General features: G+C 37.1%; 3 protein-coding genes across 3 annotated transcripts; all 3 read right to left on the reverse strand.

Annotated features, from left to right (window-relative positions):
• Window positions 1-2,587: 2,587 nt before the first annotated feature.
• Window positions 2,588-4,890, reverse strand: LOC122066340 (zinc finger BED domain-containing protein DAYSLEEPER-like). The gene is made up of 4 exons (XM_042630191.1): window positions 4,638-4,890; window positions 3,238-3,545; window positions 2,795-3,122; window positions 2,588-2,715 (listed from the first exon to the last, which is right to left on the reverse strand). The coding sequence occupies exons 1-4, from the start codon at window positions 4,888-4,890 to the stop codon at window positions 2,588-2,590; spliced, it is 1,017 nt and encodes a 338-aa protein (XP_042486125.1).
• A 3,298-nt stretch (window positions 4,891-8,188) lies between these two features.
• On the reverse strand, window positions 8,189-13,600 carry LOC122080295 (protein NRT1/ PTR FAMILY 8.3-like). The gene is made up of 5 exons (XM_042647253.1): window positions 13,434-13,600; window positions 10,551-10,656; window positions 10,256-10,473; window positions 9,229-9,779; window positions 8,189-9,151 (listed from the first exon to the last, which is right to left on the reverse strand). Exons 1-5 carry the CDS (start codon window positions 13,482-13,484, stop codon window positions 8,329-8,331), a joined length of 1,749 nt encoding a protein of 582 aa, XP_042503187.1. The 5' UTR covers window positions 13,485-13,600; the 3' UTR covers window positions 8,189-8,328.
• Window positions 13,601-15,224: 1,624 nt separating this feature from the next.
• On the reverse strand, window positions 15,225-20,572 carry LOC122080255 (LEAF RUST 10 DISEASE-RESISTANCE LOCUS RECEPTOR-LIKE PROTEIN KINASE-like 2.1). Its single transcript, XM_042647200.1, has 3 exons — window positions 18,180-20,572; window positions 17,377-17,412; window positions 15,225-16,433 (listed from the first exon to the last, which is right to left on the reverse strand). The coding sequence occupies exons 1-3, from the start codon at window positions 18,982-18,984 to the stop codon at window positions 15,325-15,327; spliced, it is 1,950 nt and encodes a 649-aa protein (XP_042503134.1). The 5' UTR covers window positions 18,985-20,572; the 3' UTR covers window positions 15,225-15,324.
• Between the last annotated feature and the right edge of the window lie 3,883 nt (window positions 20,573-24,455).

The raw sequence follows: 24,455 nt of genomic DNA on the forward strand, positions 1-24,455 counted from the left end.
ATCATTAGCTATAATACCAGAACAAGAAGTTATATCTAATGGTTGATTGTTATTTGATTATTGACCGACATGTCCAAATAGTAAGTGATTTTCTGGTGTGGTTGGTTAACATACTAAAGAAGTTCATGTTGCTGACCCTGGAGATCATGATTACTTAGTAGTAAGAGTCAGGTTTATCCTCATCATGAAGTATGGGGAAGTAGACTATCAACTTGTATCTTCAGTTGACTTGTTACTGTTAGTGAATAGGGGAGAGGTTTTGTAGGTGATTGTCTAGATTTTATGATCTTGGAAACATCCTTTCAGTTATATCAGCAGGTATATGGTCTATACAGATTGCTCATCAGATAGATGACCCTCTGTAAATCCCATTTGTCCAGTCACAAGTATAGCGCATTTCAGTAGCCATTCCTGCAAAGGACTTGGATGGATCCCCCGCCTTCACCTTGGGCAAACCAATAAAAGATGCAGATCCAGCCTTTTCCAAGTTTAGTCACTCTACTCATTTCCGGAAAGATTGGGAATTATCAGAAAACTTGCGAACCACAAATGTTAGCTTAAAGCAGGTTAAATTGACTTGCTTGGTGATCCAGCAGCCAAATAGGCCTGATCCTTTTCCTAATCTTCGAAGCGTTGTTCACTTCTCTCCCAATCTATTGAAGAGCTTATCCCTTTAAAGAAAAGATTACATACTTCATTTTACCCAGAAACAGAACCTAAAAGAAATATCCAAATTTAATGCAAATCAATCAAACTTACACCCATGGTTCATGGTCAAACATAGGGGTGTCAACGGTCCGGTTTGGTGCGGTTTCGGTCCGGTTCCACCGGTTTCGGTGTGATTTTAGACCTGACCGAAACCGACCCATTAAGGATTTATCGGTTTCGGTCCGGTGTCGGTTTCGGTGCTGTTTGGGTTCGGGTTGATACCGGTTTTGTTTTATCAAGTTGATTTCGGTTTGGATCGGTTTTTTAAACCGGTATGGTGGAGCCATTAGGAAACAATAAACTGACCTGCTGAAAACCAATATTTGACAATTCAATTAATATTTGAAAAATGAAAAACAACCAATATATTTAACTTAAAACTAATTAACTATTTAACTTAAAACTAGTTAAAAATTCCCCATTATATTATTATGTTTGGAGATTGTTAATTAACTAGGACTTGATGAGATATAGAAAACCAATTCAAAACAAGATTGTATCTATAGAGACCTTATACAACTTGGAGCCTTAGACGAAGATAGGTAAAAATAGTTTGAAGTGGAAAGAAACTAAAAGCAAAACTCAAACAGAATTCCACACTATACTAGGAATATAATTCTCACTAAGACTAGAATTTCTAAAGAAATTTGGAATTTTGAAACAAATGAAACCGTGCGCCATTCTTCTTCTCTTGGCATTGATGCTAGTGCCTTGATACTGCATCTGGATGCCATAGATGTCCTCTGAGTCTGGGTTTGATGGCTTCCATACCTCTGCTAGAGATGATAGTACATTGACAAGTTTCTTTACCACAACTTTGGGAATCATTGAAGTATGATGGCACTGTTACCACAGCTTTGGTGATTTTGTCATTCAAAAACTTTGATGCATCATCCACAAGCTTTCTCAACACCTGAAAGCAGAAAGAATTAGTGTTTTCTCATTAGCAAGATAAATGAAAACTATATTTCAAACCCCACGAGTGAAAAATAAAATTCAAGCATACAGTAGAACACTAATACAGGGAAAAGTTTTCCCAACAAGAACAGCAGCAACTAACGATTTATCTTTCTTACAATATATACAAATTAATTGTCATTGAAAATATTATAAGGCCTAAAAAACGAAAAATAATCTACAAGTAGAACAAAAGATATGACAATAACTCCAGTAGATCCAAAAGCTTTTAAACTAAACAAAGCACACACATGAAAAGCATAGTTGTCAAGGTGGCTAAATGACCCAAGGCGGTGGAGAGGTGAAAAACAAAAATGACACCAACAAGCCGCCAAGGCACACCTTGACAACTATGTTAATAGAAATCTAGATCAATTGTAAATGCTTTAAAATTGAGAAGACTCACTTCCTTCCACAAAAAAATGAAACCAAGTGCTACAGTAAAAGATGCGACTGGGAAAAAAATGAACAAACAATTGCACATCAACAAGTGAAGATATCATGTAGAAATATTAAGAAAAAAGTCCAGGTTGATCACCATGAGATCCCTTAGACTGTAAAGCAATAAGGCTATAGTTCCAAAGACAAACCTGCAATAAATATCTTTCCAATGGCTCCCACAACACTGTTGTCATTTATCCACAGGTATATCCAAAGACAAACCTTATCAAATCATCTACAGTTAGACCATACAGAAAATAACAAGCAATAGAGGCATTATAATACCTAAAGCACTAACCAATGTTCAACTAATGAATATATGTAACAGAATAAACCCCTTGAAGATATAAATTTGGATAACCCATGTTGTTGTGCAACTACCACAGCATGCAAAAAGCAATAACAACCAGCAAACAAATCAGAGATGTTAGAATTTGCAGGTACCTAGGAAGGTCTTTCTCTTGTTGCAGGCACATTGAGCTTATCCTTCTCTTGGAGTAGGACCAGCTGAAGAACTAGCTACTGCACCTCTCTCATTTTCAATGTGCAATAGTTCCAGTATATTTCCAAGTGCATTATCCACATCAGTGGGATCATCAAAAGGCTCAGCTACATACAAAGTAAAATAAGACACTAATTAACTAATTAAGACAATTAAAAATGAAAAATATACTAAATGAAAAATTACCTCTGAAGTCTATATCAAACATCCAATCCCGAAGGCATATTAATGCTTCAGCATTGGTAGGTAGGAGTTTGCTCCGATATTTATCAATAACACGGCCCCCTGCGCTAAAAGCCGACTCTGAAGCAACTGTGGAAACTAGTATAGCCAAGACATCACGAGCCATTCGAGCCACATCTGGATACCTTGACCCATTTGCTTTCCAGAATGCCAACACATCATACTCATCATATTCATTATCATTGAATGGGACCTTGGGTTCATCTAGATATATATCCAATTGAGATTTATTTCCATTATCCATCTCAGCAAGCTCGGATACCATAAATTCCTATGAAAATTGAGAAATAGCTGAAATATGAATCATTAATAAGATTAGCAATGAATGTTGAAAACTTGTATTAAAAAATAAATCAAAATTACTATCAGAATGTAAATTTACTTACAAATCTTGTTCTAGATCTCCCAGGACGATGGGTAAGTGTAGGAACATCATAATCACTTGGTTGCATACTCTTGTACTCATCAAACAATTGATATAAAGAATTCCTCACATTGTGGCACATTGTAGATGCATTTAAGTCCAGATTGCAAAGCTTAGAAAATGCCCAAGTCACAAAACTAAGTTTATATCGAGGATCAAACACCAAAGCAATGGCCAAAATTGGACTATATTCACTCCAATATTTGTCAAATTTTTTCTTCATTTCCACTGCCATTGGCTTCATAAAGTTGAGCCCACGTGATACCTCTTCTAATAAACTTTTGTGAATCTCTCAAACATTTTCAAAATATAAATTTGCTGTGGGATACTTGGAACCAGAAAGCAAAACAGTAATTGCATAGAAGGGATACAAAAAACTCGTTAATCTCTCAATCTTCAACCATTGTTCAGAACTAGGACAAGTTTTAAAGTTGTCATCCACTAGTCCAAGGTTCTCAAATGCTTTACAATAAAATAATGCAGAATCAAGCATGAGATAGGTTGAGTTCCACCTTGTGGAGACATCAGCACGTAAGCCCTTACTACTTTGTAATCCCAATTGCTTACAAATTTCCAAGAATTTTACTTTTCTTGCATGTGATCCTTTCACATAGGCTATACTAGATCGCACCAACACCACAGAGTCATCTATGTGTTTCAGTCCATCTTGTACAATAAGATTGAGAATATGTGCACAACACCTATTATGAAAGTGTAATCCTCTACATAAAAGAGCATTCTTCAAATTCAAATTTTTCTTCAGCAAGTCAACAAAACAGAAATTAGCTGTGGCATTATCTAAAGTAATTGAAAACAATTTCCGATCAATACCCCAGTCAGACAAGATTTTTGAAACCATTTGACAAATATGGATGCCAGTGTGTGGAGGTGGCATGATGCAAAACTTCAACAACTTCTTATGCAACACCCAATCCTTATCAATGTAATGGGCAGTCAAAGCAATGTATCCATCATTAGTGATAGATGTCCATAAATCACTTGTCAAAGAAATCCTCCCAGGAAATGAATTAAGTAAATTCCTGATTCTAATGGACTCCAAATTGTATAACCTCAAAATATCTGACATTTGTGTGTTTCGAGCAATATGGGTATAGCCCGGAAAAAGGTATGTAATTAACTCTCTGAACTCCTCATACTCAACAAAAACTAAAGGTAACTCATGTCTCACAATAAGCTTCGTAATTTTGTCCCGCACAAAATCTTGGTCAACTTTTTGGTCTCTTAACATCACTTTCCCATCATTTACACCCAAAATCATTTGGGTGCTTGTGTTTCCTTTGTTTTCCCTTTTTGGGCAATGTAGAATATGTCTCCTAAGGCTTCCAGTTCCATTAATATTACTATCAGCCCTATAAACTTGCTTACATCTTTTGCATTCAGCTCGATTCTTCCCATCATCAAAACCCTGCCCATCAATGATTGTGAACTCATCCCAAACTACACTCCTTCTTTTCCTTTTGGTAGTTGCATTTGTTTCAAGTGTTACGACACTTGAAGGTTCTGTTGATGGAATTCCAGGAATATATGGTCCATCATCAGACATAACATCAGCATCTGACCCACAATCGGGCTCATCTTCTATATTGATGGGCATTTCTATAATTAATAAGAAAACATAAATAAGATATTAATAAAATAAGAATACCAAGCATTACAAATTCAAAAATGACCTCTTTAAATTAGCCCTATATAATACACTATTGCATGCTGAAATTTGATTCAAACACTCATATTTGAAGAAGTTGAAAAAACATAAATAAGATTCAAAAATAAAATATGGAAGGATAAAATTGACTGAAAGGATATACCTGGGTCCTGGAGGCTGGAGTACCAAAGAAAGAGCTGAAATTTGTAGAGAGAGAACTTGAAGGTTGCAGGGGTCTCAAATCGGCTGTTGGATGAGGGAAACATTAGTTCTCAATTAAAACACAAGCTTTACAACTTTACCTGTCGTCGCTGTCGATGTGCAAACCGTGCAATAATGAAGGAGTGATGTAATTTAAATAAAAATGAAGGGTAAAATAGTCAAGTGAAAATGTCTGACGCATCTTTGCAAATAATTTATACAATATACAAAAATAATTACCAAATCTTGACATAGACCTTCAGTGTTTATATGCACCAAACTGAATTGGAAAGTTCTATATTATGATATTAAGGGGGAAAACAAAGTAATACTGATCAATTCAGTCCTTCAATCCCCTCATTTCAATCAATCAGTAATACATAAGATTACTTTTCTTATAATTAGGTAAAAATGACTATAAGGACAAAAGACACTAAATAATGTACATGTAGAGATAGATGCAGGTACAAAAATGGTCTTCAACAGAAAGAGAACATAGATGTGGCTCGTGTGCAACTATATATTGACAGCTAACTATTGTATCAGCAAGAAAATCAGCAAGTTATTTTGCAAGTTATCAGCAAGAAAATCAGCAAATTATAACTATTTTGAAGATTACTTAATCTGAAAATAAGTTTGAAAGGAATATTTCATCGTAAAATTATGATCAGAGGAATTCTGCAAACTATTGATGCACAAGATTGTTATAGGAATCATAACTAACAAATGGTGATAACCACCACTGTCTTTGGTAGATAAAGAACACATTATTTGTCACACACACACATTTATATATATATATATATATATATATATTAATTATAGGTAATTTGTATATACCAAGGAGAAAAGAATATAAAAACACATAAAAAGGTAACCCCACAACTTTCTTCGGCAGACCAAAATAAAGGAATAGAGGTCCTAAATCTAGTATGACAAACCCTGCATCACAATTCATATAATATAGAAAGTAAAGAATTTTTAATTGAGAAAAAAATGCCATGAAAAAGTTAAGTGGACAAATCAAATAGTACATGGTCTTTTGATGCAATGACTCGTCACAGAAAACTTCCCATGACCCTAGTTATTTAATTCTGTAAATATTCATGGCGGAATAAATTAATTCTGGATAATACCAATAATTTTGTTCAAATCTAAATTAAAAAAAAAAAAAAAAAAAAAACTTGAATTTGGTTTAAAAACGTGTATAGAGGGTAATTTATAGTTGGGGAACAGCTATGAGTCATAAGAAGATCAGAGGAAGAAGACCCATCTTCACCCTTAGTTTTCCTAGAGCTTTCTGCTTCTTCTTTCCCTTCCACACCCACTCGAACAAAGCAGAGTCATGTTTTGGCCCCAGATAGATTTGGTGAGACGACTTGGTCTGTGAAGAAGACGTGCTTTTAATGGGTGAGATACTCACAGAGAAGGAAAATCAGAGGACAAGGGACGCACAAACTGCGTGATCTGAAGGTGAAAAATTAAGAGCAGGTAGAGATCAAATTGCCCCAAAAAATAATTGGGGAAAAGTTAAACGTGGTGAATAATAGTAAGAGATTGGAACTTGGAAGGCGTTGAACTACTTTAGCTGGGCAGAGAGACAAGCTTCAAAGGTGTGAGAGCTCGCAGTGACTTTAGTGAGTGGCACTGCGAGCTCTCACCAAATCTGTATTTCTTCTGAACGAGTTGTGAATCAAACCTGTTGAAGAAATCTATATTTCTTCTGAACGAGTTGCGAAAAGGGGGCGAGAAAGTCTTCGAGAACTCCGGTGTGTGTGTGTGTGAGAGAGAGAGATAGAGAGAGAGAGAGAGAATACTCACTAGGTCTCCTATGGTCACTCTCTCACGGCGTCACGGCGTCACCAACCTGGGCTGCCTGCTGCTCACTCTCTCACGGCGTCACGGCGTCACGGCGTCACCAACCTGGGCTGCCTGCTGCTCACTCGCTCTTTGAAAAATTAGGGATTTAGGGTTTTCAGGTTTTGAAAGGTTGAAGACTTGAAGCCGTGTTTTGAGGTTAAAATGTCGAATTTGCAATTTTATATTTAGGGGTTAAACGGTGGGCTCGGGTCGGTTTGGATCGGTTCCGGTTTCGGTGCAAATTTCCGGCGCTTTCGGTGGCCCAACGGGCTAGCCCGAACCGAACCGAGACCGGATTCAATTTAATATACAAACCGAAACCGGCCCAATAAGCCATCGGTTCGGTTTGGATCGGGCTTAATCGGTTCGGTCCGGTCCGGTTTAACCGGTCCGGTTTGGATATTGACACCCCTAGTCAAACACTTTGATTGTTTGGTGCAAGGAAATAGAGTTAGATCTTGGCCTTCAAGCAGGATCAATGAGGTCAGTGGTTACCAGGTGGACCCTGGCGCCATTTTCCCTTCTCTCTGGTGATCTATGGCATTTCATCTAAATGAGGCAGCCAGGCAGGTCACAAGTATTGTTCAGGTTTGGAGGAGCTCAATAGTCAAGCAACAGCAAGGGACTTGCAGAATATGGGAGACTCTCTCTCTCTCTCTCCAGCCAGTTTTTTCAGCTTTAAAATCAAAGTTGATTTGTAAACTGTAAAGTGAAAATGAAAGGAAATCTCAACAAGAAATCGAGCAAAAATCTCGATCAGAAAAAGAAGGGAAAAAAAGAGAGAGAGAATCTGTTAGTCTGTAAATGAATTGAATCAACAGCTGAAACTGGCAATGAATTGCAATCTGCAACTCTATCCTCTGACAAGAAGCACTACGACAAACTCACCTTCCACGCGCACCACAGGACCTTGTCACAGCCTCTCACCTTAACCATGTCATGGAAGAATGAAAAGCTTTCTGAGTGAGAAACTGGCAATCAATTGCGACCTGCAACTCTCTCTCTCTCTCTCTCTCTCTAGAATTTATTCTGTAAATAGTCAATACCAAACCTATTTTTTATTGTACAAACTATTCTGTCAATTCCTACCAAAATACTTTGTATGATCCATTAATTATTAATGTAAATGATTTTTCGTAAATAAGAAATAAACATAAATATAAATCATGCCAAAGAGAACCTTGTGTTGTAAGTCAAAGAATACTAATTACACATTTCAGCTGGATGGAAGTTGAAAATGGTAAAGACCATTATACACTTGATTCATCAGGACATGTTTTAGAAATGTTTCAGAATGATCTCCATTATCCTGGAAAAATAATTCCACTAAGAGGCTTTCTTGGATTTATATCTTGAAGCACAAAAGACATAAAGTAGAAGGTTAAAAAAGCTAAGACCAACCAACATCCAGAAGTAATAATCAAGATGCCCCTCATTTAAGTTATCAGGTATCCATCCAGGCTTTCCACCTCTTGTTGTTGTAGTTGTCACAATTGTCAAAATTAGGGAGCTTAGGTAATTCCCCAATGCAGTCGTCAGAAGCGACAATGCACTACATAAACTCCGCATGGCATCAGGTGATTGATTATAGAAGAACTCGAGATGTCCGATGAAGGTAAAGACTTCTGCTGCCCCCACCAAGAAATATTGAGGTATTTGCCATAAGATACTGACAGGTACCGGAACACTATGATCAACCAAATCAAATGCTATAGCAACCTCCAACCTCTTATGCTCAACCATAGCAGCTGCTGTCATGGCTAATATTGACAAGACGAGGCCAATACCCATCCGTTGTAATTCAGAGAAGCCTCTCTCCTTGCCCGTGAACTTCCTTGCAATTGGGACAATGAATTTTTCATAGACAGGGACCCATATGATGACACTGATGACATCTGAAGTTGAAAGAGATGCAGCAGGAATGGTAAAGGAACCAATAGTTCTATCCATAACCATTCCTTGTTCCACAAACATGGTGGACATCTGAGCATAAACAGTGGAGAAGACTATACCAGTAGCCCAGATAGGAAATATGCGAATCAGTAGTTTCAGTTCCTCCACTTGTGTAACTGTGCAGATCCTCCATGGATTGGAGAATTCCTCACTTTTAACATTTCTGTCTGACACCACAGCAGCTTTATCAAGGAACCTGCAGCAAACATGGAAGTTGTTTATGTTTTATGGCTCACGCAGCGAGATGCTATAAAAATGTTAAAAAGAAATTACTTTAGTTCATCACAATGCTCAAGTTTCCGACTCCCTTCAATAGCAGAGGTTTTGTCTGGTAACTCATACAGGAGACTACTGTCACAAGGGACCTCCAAATTCCACTTCCGTAACGATGCGACTAAGACCTGGCACATTCTCGCTAAAGGACTCCCTCCAGGTTTCTGGAATCTATAAAGGGGAGTGCCCAAAAAGAAACTTGCAATTGCAATGGCCATAAACAATGTGGGGATGCCAAATCCCATACCCCACCCTGCATTGTCTTGAATCCACACAAGGAAACTACTTGATATGAGAGAACCAATGTTGATAGAAAAATAAAACCAATTGAAGAAAGACCCTTTCTTTACTCTTTCCACTGGATCAGTATCATCAAATTGATCTGCTCCAAATGATGAAACACAAGGTTTTATCCCACCAGTGCCTAGCGCAATCAGATAAAGACCAAAAAAGAATATGGCCTGCTCAGTTGGAGTTGCAGGTGGGCAAACAAACCCCACACAAGCAGGAGGCTTGAAAACTGATGCTGATAGAGTCAATGTACTCATTCCCTTGCAATTGGGGGGAGGATATACAGAAAATAAAACTGGTATTAGTCACATAAGAAAGTATACAGTTCTATGAAATGAATACCTAGACAAACAGAAGATAAATTCACTTTGAATCAAAGAAAATCATCTTTTACTAAAACTCACAGGGCCTAATAACTCATCCAATTACCAAGGCACTTGTCAGATGGGGCAAAGCCCACTAATCAAAGGGAAATGAAATTTCTGAAGGAAAAATCCCACGTAATGTTTCAACTTTCATGACTCTTTAAAACTTATTCGTCAGGAAGGAAGGTGTCCATCTGCAGACATGGATACAGGGGTCAGAGGGTGCGGCACCTATGGTGAAAGTTCTGTAGGGCCTGGGTTGGCCCTTAACCCACTGACCCAATTCATCCTATGCCTTTCTCCAAACAAGAGAATGTCTTATACCAGTTCATGAATTAATTGAATGAAATAAAATTATAGTTCATACATACAATGAAGTAAATTGTTGAGAAAACTGCCACTGTCCAGTATCTTCCCCAATAAGAGTCAGCCAAAAAGGCGCCAATGAGGGGTGTAAGATAGCAAGTGCCTTGCCAAGTGTTAACATTTCTGGCAGCAATGACATTTCCCTCATGTAGTTTGTGGGTGAGATAAGTAACAAGATTTTTAGCAATACCATAGTAGGCTAATCGCTCACAGCATTCAGTACCTGTAATTAATTTTAAAATAGTCACAAAACTAAAATTTAAAAAAAAACAAATAAATCAATTTGAAGTGTTGGAATACCTAGGATGAAGGGGCATGCTTTCCAGTTTCCAGTGTTTGTTTTCAGGATTCGATTTCCTTTGATATCAACTGATCCATCCCCTGTGTACAACCCTCTATTCTGATCCTGTTATATAGAAAAATATTTGACATTGATCTATGTAAGAAAATATATGAAGATAATGCTGATGAAGATTATAACCATTATCATTTGTTATACAGGTATAATATGCAACAGCTGACGGCAATATTTTATGAAAGATGTTTACTTAGTTTTGCTCGCAAGTGTCTATGTAGTATTACTCACTTTTGTTCACAAGTGTCTATGCAGGAGTACAGAAGAAATTGAAAGTCTGTACCATGGGGTTATCAAGAGAAAGTATAAAGTAGGAAGATTAATTCAGATAGCGAGGAAGATGACTGCAGGTTTTAACATTCCATTTCAATGTGAACTTTATACCTTGGAATTGGAAGTTATTTGTGGAAGGTTACAAAAGTCACTATAATATGTAAAAATTATGGAAACTACTAAAAATTATACTGAAGCATCGAATAAGTACCAACACACATAGGAATCATTTTATGAACAAGCAGCATTTTATAATAGCTTAAGTGATCAATAACAAGTGCCATGAAATGTGAATTAGAGTTACTGCTCTTCCAGCAATAAAATGTTATTGATTGATCCTAAGGATGGCATCAATTGAAAGACAACAGTCATGCAGGGAAAAGAATAGAGGAAGCCCAAACTTAATCAATCCATAGATTGCCATAGGATGGAACATAAGAACAATCAAACCTGAACCATGCAGTCCATTCCAATAAAAGTCAATAAATCAACTACACATCACTGCGAAAACATGTCATCAACCCTTAGCATCAAATCCATTCTTTCAAAGGATTTTGATCCAATGACCACAAATCCATTTTTTCCTCATGACAGCACATAAAAAGTTTCAAAACCAAAGATTTAAGTGCACATAGTTTTTCTACAACTATCGACGGAGAAGGTGGTCCATGAGTACCAAATCAGAAACATTTGGATAGAATGATTGTAGAAGTCACTATTCAACTCCCCCCCCCCCCCCCCTCCCCTTTTCTCTTTTCTGAAACATTATGTGTGGTATTTTGCAGTTTTGGAAAAGTTACTAATATCATTATAAGCAGCAGCTGCTCGAGTTTCATTGAACGAACAGGAATGATTAAATACCATAGTGACCTGTTATGCTGATTAAAAAACTGGGATTATACTTTACGATTGAATTATATGAACTCCATGGCACATGATCAGTGGTACTAGAAACACTTCCTGCTAATTTGGCCCTCCATCAAGAATCTGGCTGCTCCTCTAGTGATCAATTTTTCTGTTGATTTTTTTTTATCTCTTATCCTATACTAGAATTATAAACTATAAAAAAGTTATATATTGAAGCATGGGATTCAGAGGTTGAAGTTTTGAATATTTTTACAAATTATTTTAGTATTTGGCGAAAATGTTATATGCATTATACCCAAAACAGTAGGGGTGTCAAAAGTGAACCCGAACCGATAAGACCGACCGAAACTGACCGAAAAAACCCAGACCGAGCCGAACCAAGGGCTTATTGGATCGGTTTCGGATCAAGGGTATTAGAAGTTATCGGTTTCTTCTTCTTCTTCTTCTCCTCTGTAGCATGTCTTTCTGCCACTTTCTTTGAAAAGAAGGGGAGTGTTTCTAAAGCTTTTATCAGTTAATGTCAATCTGTGGGCCTTTTGTGTCTCTTTTCTAATGTTTGTTTGCAGTATAAGAAGAGTAAAGGAAGGTTCCTGCCAGATCTGGGCTTCTTTTCTACTGAAAATAATATGAATGATGGAATCCTAAGATAATATTTTTCCATAAAAAAAAAGGTTAACAACGTGAAGTAATGATACAACTCTATTTTTTGCTGTGGAAATTGATCAAAATTCTGTACTTTCCTCTCACAATCTTCCTTCATTAAAAATAGTGTTGTTTCATGTCTTCTACTGACTTGATCATCTCTCACCTTAAATCTTAGCCTTGAGTCCTGCTCTTCCCTATAATCATTGGTTTTTCTCTCTATTTGTGAGTATGTGAAAAAAGCTACCAAACCGATAGTAACCCGATACTAAAAGACCAAAACCAAATCAAAACCAAACCGAATGGAAACCGAAACTGACCAAAAACCAAAATTTCTTAATGGTTTGGTTTCGGACTCACAAATTCTTGAACTGAAACCAATTCGAACAGACCAAAACCGACCAATTGACATCCCTACAAAACAGGACTACCTTCTCATATTGTAGGGGCAAAAAACAACTAGTTTGTAAATTTATCCATTTTAACTGTACCAAATTCATTGATAGACTGGTCTTATATGCTTCAACAAAGAACAATCTTCATTGATAGGGTAATAATAGTGCATAAAGTGCTTTTGACATTCACAACTGTTTCACCCAATATAGCAAATTCCTACCTGCAGCTTCAGTAAGATGATCAGAAAGTATTCAGGGGCTTATGTTAGTCAGACTACATTTCTATTTCAGTTCATCTGGACACCATGGAAACAAGAAAGAAGCTGAGAAAGATGCAACCCCCAACCCAAGAAAGATAAAGGGAACCATCTTTTGTTTCTGGGTTCACAGAAAAATAATTAAGATTCTACTATCAGAATCAAAGAACAAATTCTTTTTCAAGTGAACGAATTTTGAGGGATTGTTAAGGCTATGAATGGAAAACTACCCATAAATCAAATTCAAGTAAAAGATTTCTTAAGCTAAAATCTGGAGCCAAAAAAGTCTGAATAAGTTGATGCCCTTTGACAAGAACAGAAATTTTAACTCTCACAATCAAGACGAGTGAGATTATTAAGAGAGTTACCGGGAAAGGAGATGAGTTGGACAGACCTCTAGAAGTCCTTCTTCCAAGACGAGTCTCTCCTCCAACTGAGAACCCATGGCTTGAAATCTGGAGATGGAGAAGACCTCCTCTGTTTCTTCCTGAAGAGTTCAGGGTCTCAGATTTCCAAGTTGGGTAACAGAGTAGTGAAGGATAAGGTTGACTTCCACCTTCAAACTCTAGCCAACTAAGAAGTTGCCACAGGGAAGATTCCAATGTCTTAAATCAAAATAAAGCCGGACCAGATGGTTGAACCAAATGTAATAAAACCAGCCACTTTTGCAGGTTCGACTATTCCAGTTGCTTGATGGGTTTGGAATATGATTTCAAGTATCGGTCTGGTATCGGCAGAGACCGATCCCCAATCCGATACCAATCCGGATCGTTTCAGGGATAAAATAGAAAAAAAAATCCTTTTATAAATAAAAAAAAGGGGTAAAATAGATCGTACCCACCGATCGGATCGGATACTGATCTGGACCTGCAGATACCGATTTGATACCATCCCGTAAATCCTTGGTTTGGAAGGATACAAGAGCATTGCTCAACGCCAAGACATGGGTAGTGTGAAAAGACCACACTACCCCACCACCTCGATACTTCTGCACCTCCCATTGCTTTGCTAGCTAGTGTAGTGATCATGCAAACGGATAAAGTTCCCTCGCCCTTTACAATAACGGTTTTAGGTTTCGGTCGATTTGATACTGATCCTATTTCTTTTGTTTTAGTCCTGTTTGTCCCATTCAGTATTGAAAAAGAAGATGGACAATGGGGGGGGTGTAAAAATGTCAAAATGTGTATGTAAATGAGAAATACACTGTTTTGGGTAGTTTCAAAATAGGCATATCAAATATGTGTAATTCAGTTGATACTTGATACAAACAAGAGGTGGGTAGTTTTATAAATGGAAACACGATTTTGTGTAATATGGTAATTTTTTCAAAAATCTTTGTTAATTGAATGGTAATTCTTATATATGATGCTGTAATTTAAACTAGTAAAGGGAATTCTTCGGCTTAGCAGCCCAGCAAAGGGAGGGTGATTTATGATCAGAAAAACACCTTACCTTTATATACTGTAAGCGCGTTAGCCTAACAAGAAAAAGCCTACCACTATACAAACGGGCGTTTGATTTAGGTATCTAACCTCACTTTGTTCCTCATTTGGTGAGACAGATCCTAAAAGTGTAGAGCTGGGGCTTCATTGATTTTCATCCCCTTGTTGTGGGAACAAGGGAGCACGACGATAGAAAGCATCGGCAACAAGTCTTTGAACGGTTCCGTTACTGTTACTCTAAAACCGGTGCTATTCCATAGGCAGAAGAGGAATTATCCGCAGAGAAAGACGCTGAACCTAAAGTCAACTTATTAATAAAAATAACTAATTTATTTGAAACTAGGCATAAAACCATGAGTAGGAAAATACAAAATTTTCATTTGCGTTTGACATGCAAAGTTTAATCATGCACTATAAAATAGACAACTAATTCCTATTAGCATAAGTCATGCAAAAAAATTTCAAATACAAAACCTAACCATGAAACCATATCTTAATAATTTATTGGGAAAAATAACCTACCCGATAGTATTATGTATGCCCACATACATTGGAAAGTGGAAATAAGCTACAAAAAAAATACCCATTCCCTAACTTCAACTTCCCCATATGTGTGGATGTACACAACACTATCAGTTAGCATTCTTTCTCCGTAAGTTAATTTATGGGAATCAATTGTTTTCCCTTGTCCTAGATGATTTCCTATCAATAAATGCACATTGTCTTTTTCATCTAAATAAATAGAAAGAATATGAAAAACACACATTCATTTGGGATATGAAGAATGTCATCTACAGGGCATATATATATAAACAATTAATTTAAGATATTGATCCAGTAAAATCAGCTAGTTATCTCAAGAGGAGAAGATAAAAAAGGCTTGGGAGGGATTGGCAAAGATTCAAGGTTTCCTTTTAACATATCCACCACTCTATTCATTGATGGTCGATTTACTGGATCCACATTTATGCACCATAAACCCACTAAAACCATCTTCCTGGCTTTTTCTTCTTCCTCTTCCTTCGTAATCATGTCTAATTTTAGGTACTCACTTTGTCCAATATGCTCATACATCCAATGTGGAAAATAAATCTCACTAGTGTGATCAAACCCCGCATCGATGTTGCTTCGTCCTCCAACCATTTCTAGTACCATCATTCCATAGCTATAGACATCTGACTTGTGTGAAACTCCTCCAAAGTTTTGAGAAAACACTTCTGGTGCAATATATCCAACTGTCCCTCTAGCATCTGCCATTGATATGATACTATCTTTTCCAGGGCATTGTTTAGCATGACCAAAGTCAGATATTTTTGGACAAAAGTCTTCATCCAAAAGAATGTTATGAGGTTTTATGTCAAAATGTAGAATACGAGTATTGCAACCACTATGTAAATACTCTAATCCCTGCGCAATGCCAAATGCAATTTGATGTAGTTTATCCCAACCAAGGTGAGGGCATATTTTCACTAATTTCTTGTCATAGATGAACTTCTCAAGAGATCCATTGGACATGAACTCATAGATAAGTGCCCTTTTTGAGCCATCAAAACAAAAACCAAAGAAAGTGACAATATTAACATGTGAAGTCTTACTGATGCTTGCAACTTCGTTAATAAACTCCTCACCATTACCTTTAGGGTTGTTCAGGATTTTTACTGCAACCAAACGACCATCGGGTAGCTTCCCTTTGAATACACTACCATACCCTCCTTGGCCCAATTTTTCTTTAAACGAACTCGTGATTTTCTTGATGTCTGAATAATTGTATCTTTTTGGTGCTAGAGTTCCATAATTCCTTAGAAAAGCTTCAACATTTTGAGTGTTACCCTCAAAATTTTGAATGTTTCTTGTTCTTTTCTTCCAAAATGACATCAATCCACTTAATGATAATTTCCATCTGTAGTGCACAAGAATTGTCATTAACGTCGTCCCAACTATACAGCTTGATCCTACAAGATCCAGAAAAAAAAAAAAAAAAAGAGATAATAGAAAATCATATACAGTAGGAACGATGACAATACACACACTACAAAAGTATAAATTCTATGAAGACTAAGGCTCTCTTTGGTATGATTTCTATATGTATTTATTAACTATTTTTTAAAAATTATTTGTGACAACAAATTATGGATCACAAATAGTATTTGTTTGGATACTATTTATAAATTAGATTATATAATGAGAAAATAGGTTTCAGATTTCACCTTTAGCTTTGAGCTTGGAGCAATAGAGATGATAGATTTGAGATTTTTTATTAAAAAAGTATAAAACATTCTAAAGTTACCTATTTACTATTGATTTTGAGTAGTTTAGCACATGTGCTGATTTAAGGTAGTAAAAATCAACATAAATGATTTGTTGCCACAAATCACAAATAGCTTGAGAGTAATTTGTGATTTATTCTAATTTATTATAAATGAAAATAAGTGCTATAAATAATACCAAACACTTGTAAAAATAAAAATAAGTCAAATAAATACAAATATAAATCAAACCAAAGAAAGCCTAAGCATTCTATAGTTTCACAATTGCCTCCAATCTGTATTGAGGCAAATTCGGGAAAATAAGTTAGGAAGTGAGGAACCCTGCTGGTCTAGCATTCCCCACACCTAGACACAGCCCTTGTTTTCAATGGGGCAGGGGTGTCTTTTCATAACCCCTGCAAACAGGGACTAAGTCTAGGCGTTGGAAAAACTAGAGTGACAAGGTTCTTTCTCCCATAAGTTTATTGTACAAGATAAATATGGTGTATCCAAAACACCTAATTGTTTAGGAAGAATCCATTCTTTCTTCTTTTTCTCTTGTACATACAAGAACTTAATAATTATTAGAGCTATAATAATAAGTTCAACCATTAAATAAATAAAAAACAAAAAACTGAACAATTATTACCTATTGCAAGCTTACTTCGCCAATTCAGAGTGATCACTGCAACAAAATCATGAGAACCAACAGATTGTTAGTTTAAATAACAATGGCTGTAGTAGGGTACATAAAATCTGAAAGCAGCCTTCTTTCCAAAAATCTCAATCTCATCATAGATAAAAAGAATATATATATATATATATATATATAATGACTTGAAGAAATTTTCTAAGGTTTTAATTACTAATATATAATAATTCACTACTAAAATATCAACCAATGAAGATTTTAATGCAAGAAGAGGTCCAGATTGGCTGGTTTTCATTTGTAAACAATTAAGTCTGAATATAAAAAATAAAAAATAAAAATAAAAATAATAATAATAATAATAAAATATAATTAAAAAAGAAGAAGAAGAAGAAGAAGAAGAAGCAGAAGAAAAGGTAGTCTATGTTCAATACCCTGTTTCACCAACAAAAAAAAAAAAAAAAAAAAAAAAAAAATCCAATACCCTGTTCCGTATCTAGACATTTGAAAGCTGTGATGATGATGATTTCTCCAACCTTCTTTGGGTTCAAATGGATCCCACTCACACCTCTGACAATGTGAGGGTAACTCGATTTAAGATAAAACCCAAATAGTGGAGCCAGAGGCAGGAACTTAGTAGCAGAGCAATCCCCACCAAATGGCCAGAGCACAGGAAAATGAAAAGCTGATCAACACCCGTATAGGACTGGAGATAGTGGAGGTGCTACTTTGATCTAAAAACTCAAAGAAGTGAGGGAAAGAAGAATTGCCAATTGCAGATGAGAATATGAAATGGGAATCACCTGAAACAGGAACACCAGTACAGTTTTGGCCACTGGCTCCACTGGGGCAAAAGCACCAGAACATGTTCCGGTAATATCCGCAGCGACCACCACTTGCTTCGCATTGACTGCAATTACTACTTACACTCCATTTCAACTGAAACCCTCTTCTTAACAAATCCGAGTAGTTCTTCCCTCCTACTATAACCCTAGAATTTTTGGTACCATAAATCTCTATGGGCACGCTCACTGTCGATTTGCATGTCTGAAGAGAATATTTCATATTGGGCAAACCCAAATGGTGCTCGAATACGGCGAACGAGTGAGTTCCAGTGACCTTGCTTGCACAAGTAACATTGAAAGTGAAGGAATGATATGCAGAGGGAATCGATCTAGAACAGTTATAGAAGAAGAAGAGATTGACCGATGTGTGGGCGACGCTGAATGGAGTGCCATTGAGGGTAAGATTATGCCGCGGAAGATGGCAATCGTCCCGTACTGCCTCGGCGTTGACCAAAAGAAGGGATTTGTTAGGGTAGAAGATGTTTCTGATGTGGTATTTGTGGTTGTCGCCGGAAATCATGAGACCTGGTTTGTTGCCAAAGCAGGTTATCTTGAAACCTGGGTGGCCGGAGAAAGGTTTTTGGATGAGAGGAGTCCAGAACGGGTAGCTTATATTGGGTCCCCCGCCGCAGCTCTGAGGTCTGAAAGCTTCAAATTTTGGGTTCAGTGCTTTGGCTTCTTGGATTACGGTGGTGATAAGGAGGAGAAGGAGAATGATGGTGTTGATCAACACAGGGAATGGGAGCTTAAACGAGTAACTCATTTGGGAAGAAAGAAATTTTTACCAAAAAAATTGGGAAAAGGAAATGATGGAGTCGAGGATTACAGGGGAGGAGAGTGTAAGAACAGAGGAAGAAAGAAAAGGATATGCAGCATGCGGGGAGACTCACTGATGATAGGGCAGGATGAGAGGAGGAATATAGGAATGGTACAATGTTTCCTATCCGCGAGAGACCATCGTGCCTGTCTTTGAGAGTGCGTGCCTCTGTGTGTAGGCGCAGAGGAATATAAGATGTTTTTGCGTGTCTTTCAATCTAATTTTCTCCAGTCAAATCTTTTGATCTTGGAGTTCCTCATTTTCATGGAAAGCTTAGGAAGATTGCATGTACTGAATTGCTCAATAGAGTTGATCTTCAGTTGAGCATTTAGTAATCTAAACTTCTTAGTCAAACTGGAAGATAAGTTTATATCCATTCAATTTTATTTGCTCTTCCACAACATTATATGTCTTGTTCTTGGGGCTGGTCCTCTATTTTGAAAGGACGATCTCTCTTGCTCAAAGGTCTCTTTTGGAGAGTGGAAAACGGTCGTAAAATAAATCCTTGGTCCGATTATTGGATTCCTAGTTTCCTTCCTCCTTTGGCTCCATATCTGTTACCCTTATAAGCTCCTATCACTGTGGCTAATATTATCCTTGCAGATGTTAAAGAGTGGAATTCAGATTTAATTTTTCATTGGTGGCCGGATGATATTGCTCAATCAATTTTATCTATACTCATTCCTCTTTTTGAGGTTGAAGATGCATTTATTTAGTCTCCAACAGCTGAAGGAAAATTCTCGGTGGCATCAGCCTATAGGTTTACTCTTGATGCTGATGATCAAGTTATCAATCCCATATGGTTGAAGCTTTGGCATTTACAATGTGCTCTTAAAATTAGATCTTTTTCTTTGGAATTTGTTACAGGACTCTATCCTCATCTTACTCTCTTATGTAATAGAGGAGTTAATATTAATGCTGCATGTCCATTTTGCTCCCTCTATCTTGCGAATACTCAACATATATTTATCAATTGTCCTCGGCCTTCTGAAGTATGGCAATTATCAAGAATTGCTTCTATTCCAACTTCTAATACATCAATTCAACAATGGTTTTCCAGTTGATTTACTTTAAATATTCAGGTCAATACTAGAGCGTGGATTTGCTCTTATTTCGGTACTCTCATCTGGCATCTATGGACTTCTTTCAATGCTGCATTGTATAGTAATGATCTATTCTCGTCGCCTTTTATTGTATTCAAAGTGGGAAAATGGCTACTGAATATTTCAGATCTTCAAATTTTACCTCGTGAGAGTGTCACACCATACATATTTCTTGGTCTCCTCCGGTGAATCCCTTCCTTAAGATCAACTTTGATGGTTCTTCTTTGGGAAATCCAGGTCCTGCGGGTATTGGTGGAGTTTGTCGAAATAATTATGGCAGATTTATTTTTGGTTTTGCTTGTTATGTTGGTGATACTTTTGCTTATGTGGCCGAAGCGCTCGCAACTCGATTGGCATTAAAGATGGCCAAAGATCATCACTTCACTCATGTCATCCTTGAAGGAGATTCCCAACTAGTGGTTGTATTGCTGGTCATTTATCTTCTATTCCTTGGAGGATTGCTTCTATTATTAATGATTGCAAAAAACTTTGCCCTTTTTTTTGTTTCAGCCAAGGTTGTCCCTACTTATTGTCATGGCAATTCTGTTGCAGATGCTTTAGCCTTCAATGCATCTCATCATCAATGTATATCTTCTTGTGAAGATAACCCTCCATCTTTTGTAGCTCCTTCTTTATTTTCTGACTATTGTACTACCACTTTTCCCCGCATTTTGGGATCTTAATATAATATGCTTATAAAAAAAAACAAAAAAAAATGTCTTTCAATTAGCTATAGGCATTCGTGTACGTGCTATTGGGTAGCATTTTTTATTTTATTTTTTTTCTCGATGAAGCATAAACTTATATTAAACAAGAAAACAAATTACATACGCAAATAGTCCGAAGAAAAAGGAGTTAACACCCCTAACCTAGCACTATTAGCCATCTCTACTAAACATAACAAGAGAGGATTAGAGTCAGTACATTTATACATATAGGTTAAGTAACCAAAAGTATCATAGATTTCCCAAAAGATATGAAATGAAGGAAGCAACTAAGACACATGGGAAGGCTGTGGAATATGGTGAAGTAAATCCTTGCATGAGAACCATACTTCACCGATAGTCCACCCTTTTGGTGCCGCCAACTATAAACCCTGAAGTATGCAGAAAGCTTCTGTCTCCACTGTGGATGTAGTATTAGAAGTCCCTACCTGCAACACCTGAAATTTCCCTTGAAGAAAAATACCTAAAGCTCATCCTGAATTTTTGTCCAAACCATTAGTAACACCTACACAAGCTAATATGTGGTTGTTCAAAAAAGGGGGAGGTAGATAACATGCTAAGATGATTGTAGGATCATCTACAATTGGTTGAACAAAATCAACAGGATTAGTAAAAGGAAATAATTGTAAATAATAAATCCAAAAATAAATATCACGCATGATAACTTTCGGGTTGGGATTGGATATTTTAGTGAGAACACTATTTCTGTGCAACCAAATGAAATAAACTGTAATAGCCATAACACTAAAGCACCAATGTCGATCCAATTTTAAATGCTTCGCATGGGTCAAGAGATGCTGGACCACATCCAAATAAACAGAAGAGAAAGGTTGGTCACACTGGTAGGTGTGGCATCCGCCGGTCCAACGCACCGGTAGACATAGAGAGGACAGGTGGGTCACATTGGTAACGGTGGAACCCGCCGATCCTACCCACGGGTACTCCTCGGGTTTTGTTATTTTTCATCTTTCTTTCATTCCAACTCTTAGAAACCCTATAGGGTGCTTCCCACTTTATTCCCCACACATTCTAAACCTCTTTTACCTAATTGTTCCATAGATCTAAGCCATCAACAAGACTTGGGGAAAGAAATCATACCTTAGCTTGAAAACCCCAAATCTTGGGATTTGTCTTCCCAAACTCAAATGTCACTCCAATAACTTTCAAATCTTTGTTTCCCTTCTCAAATCCTTCAAGGAAATCATGGAAGGGCTCCATTACCTTCTAGATTCAAACATACACAAAGAGGGTTTCATCATATCTCAAGGGTTTATGGGGTTACTCACCTCAAAAAGTAGATCTCAAGACACTGGTGAAAATACTGATGGTGAAAAGGTGAATCGTGGCCACGGGATCCAAGGGAGTAGCCTCTTCCCTCTTCCTTCTCTCCTTCTTCCTCTTTTCTCCCTCTTCTTTATTCCACTCACCAAACTTGCTGAAAACAATACATGAGGGAAATAGATATAGAAGCTATTTATACCCTAGTGTTATAAATATCTTCTAAGGTCCATTTGGTTTTGCCCGTTTATGGACCAAAACACATTAAATTACGTTTTCAGACGATGTAGCCAACATCATCAGGCATATAAGACTTTATTACGACGAGGAGATCAAAATACACGTGCTTATCCAAGCTGGGGTTCACAATACCCCAACAGGTGGGTCACACTAGTGGGTCTCGCACATACTAGTGACACCCACTAGTTGGCCAAATAAGCCAACCTTGCTATATTTTGGAAGAAAACAAAGTCTTAACATGTACTGTACTCTCGCCACTTGTTGTGGACCAAGTTCCTATCATTCAAATAGGATAATGTACTTTTCCTATCTATACATGGCCTTGTGATATGTGCAAGGGCACGGCTTAGACGTGCGGATCATCTCGAATATTGGCTCAACCTTGTCCGGCCACCAGACATTTGGCGTCACCCTTGCCATCATGTACCACAATGCACCAGCATCAACTCACTCTGGTTCGGACCCTGCAAGGCCAAACCAAACCAATCGGTCAATCAATCGGGTTTAAAGAATAGGGCTCTACAATTAGAAACCGCATTGTTAATAGTAAAGTTTGGGTGTGATGAATACAAGATTACTGGTACTTGATTATCTGGAAAAAAAGGAACTCAAGGATCAAACCAAATATAAATTAAGTTAGCAGAACCCACCTTAATGAAAACCAATTTATAAAGAACTAGAATAACCGAAGCAATGCTATTCCAAATCGGGGATCCCATCTTTTTCAATGTACAAGGGTAAAAAAAGGAAGTATGAGAAAGATATTTCGCCTTAAGAATCTGAGCCCAAAAAGACGATTTCTCCGTTAGCAACCACCATCCAAGCTTATTGAGCAGGGCTTTGTTTTGGGTATGAGTATCCTTGAACCCTAGACCTCCAAAGATGGTAGGAGAGCAAATTTTCTTCCAAGAGACGAGATGAAATTTCCTAGAAGAAGAATTTGATCCATTCCAAAAGCGAGAACATATCGAGTCAAAACTTTGACAAGTCTTTTTCGGGAGAGCAAAGCATGACATTACATAGTTAAGAATCGAGCAAAGAACAGATTGGATTAAAATACGTCTGCCTACAAAAGATAGAAGGTTAGATTTCCAAGTGGATGACCTTTTTTCAACTCTGTTAATGATACTTTGAAAACCCGACACGAGAGATCGGGGAAAGAAGAGATTCGTACCCAAGTAAATAGAATCTTTACTCATCTCCTTAATACCAAGGAGAGAGCAAAGCCGAAATCTACCAGCACTAGAAACATTGTACTGAAAAATAAGCCACTTTTGAAAAATTGACCGTCTGTCTCGAAAGATCAGAAAACAAGTCAAGCACCGCTTTAATAGTTGAGAGACCATCCGGAGTAGCACAACAAAAATAAAAAGATCATCGGCAAACATGAGGTGGGAAATCTTAGGAGCTCCATGAGCAATTTTAATTCCTTTAAATAAATTCAAAACTCTATAGGCAATGAAAAGACGAGAAAGAACTTCCATCGCACAAATAAACAAATAAGGGTTCAAAGGGCATCCTTGCTGAAGGCCACAAGAGGTTTCAAAATAGTCAAAGGAAGAACCTCCCAATTTAATAGAGAAAGATACCAAAGAAATAAGATAATAGATTAAATTACACCAAGTCCTTCCAAAACCAAGAAGATAAAAAATAGCCTTGATAAGACCCCATTCGATCCTATCATAAGCTTTAACCATATCAATTATCAATAATTAAAAAAAAAAAAGGGTAAAAATGTATAAACCAGATCATGTTCATGTATGAGAACAATCTCATACATCTTTGATCCGATGATTTGAAATCCACTTTTTCTTTTTATTTAATAGATTATAAATCCACAGACTAGAGATGTACTAGATTATTATTAACTACTTATTGTAATTGATGAGCTATGGTGTGCAAAACTCCCCTACTCACCAGAAGGTCTCAAATTCAAACCTCCTAACTGTTACTACTTTCCTTCCCACCTTAAAAAAAAAAAAAAAAAAAACCTAACCTTCAAAATTGAGTGCTTGACTTAGATATCAGGGAATTTCAAAACTAGACAAGATGTTTTGTCGGTTTCTCAATT

Source organism: Macadamia integrifolia, chromosome 1, assembly GCF_013358625.1.
Source record: "Macadamia integrifolia cultivar HAES 741 chromosome 1, SCU_Mint_v3, whole genome shotgun sequence".
Taxonomy (NCBI): Eukaryota; Viridiplantae; Streptophyta; class Magnoliopsida; order Proteales; family Proteaceae; genus Macadamia; species Macadamia integrifolia.

What these genes read in the sequence shown, in the direction of transcription:
- LOC122066340 (XM_042630191.1), bottom strand. Translation starts at nt 4,890, where the DNA reads ATGCCCATCAATATAGAAGATGAGCCCGATTGTGGGTCAGATGCTGAT. An exon ending in GCAAGTTTATAGGGCTGATA is followed by an intron (nt 3,546 to 4,637) that starts GTAATATTAATG and finishes AAAGTTTATTAG; the next exon opens with AAGAGGTATCACGTGGGCTC. An exon ending in GTTTGATATAGACTTCAGAG is followed by an intron (nt 2,716 to 2,794) that starts GTAATTTTTCAT and finishes CTTTGTATGTAG; the next exon opens with CTGAGCCTTTTGATGATCCC.
- LOC122080295 (XM_042647253.1), bottom strand. Translation starts at nt 13,484, where the DNA reads ATGGGTTCTCAGTTGGAGGAGAGACTCGTCTTGGAAGAAGGACTTCTA. An exon ending in TCTCAACAATTTACTTCATT is followed by an intron (nt 9,780 to 10,255) that starts GTATGTATGAAC and finishes CCCAATTGCAAG; the next exon opens with GGAATGAGTACATTGACTCT. An exon ending in GAGCATTGTGATGAACTAAA is followed by an intron (nt 9,152 to 9,228) that starts GTAATTTCTTTT and finishes TGTTTGCTGCAG; the next exon opens with GTTCCTTGATAAAGCTGCTG.
- LOC122080255 (XM_042647200.1), bottom strand. Translation starts at nt 18,984, where the DNA reads ATGAGTTACTCGTTTAAGCTCCCATTCCCTGTGTTGATCAACACCATC. An exon ending in TACTGGTGTTCCTGTTTCAG is followed by an intron (nt 17,413 to 18,179) that starts GTGATTCCCATT and finishes ATTTTGTTGCAG; the next exon opens with TGATCACTCTGAATTGGCGA. An exon ending in GCGAAGTAAGCTTGCAATAG is followed by an intron (nt 16,434 to 17,376) that starts GTAATAATTGTT and finishes TGGATCTTGTAG; the next exon opens with GATCAAGCTGTATAGTTGGG.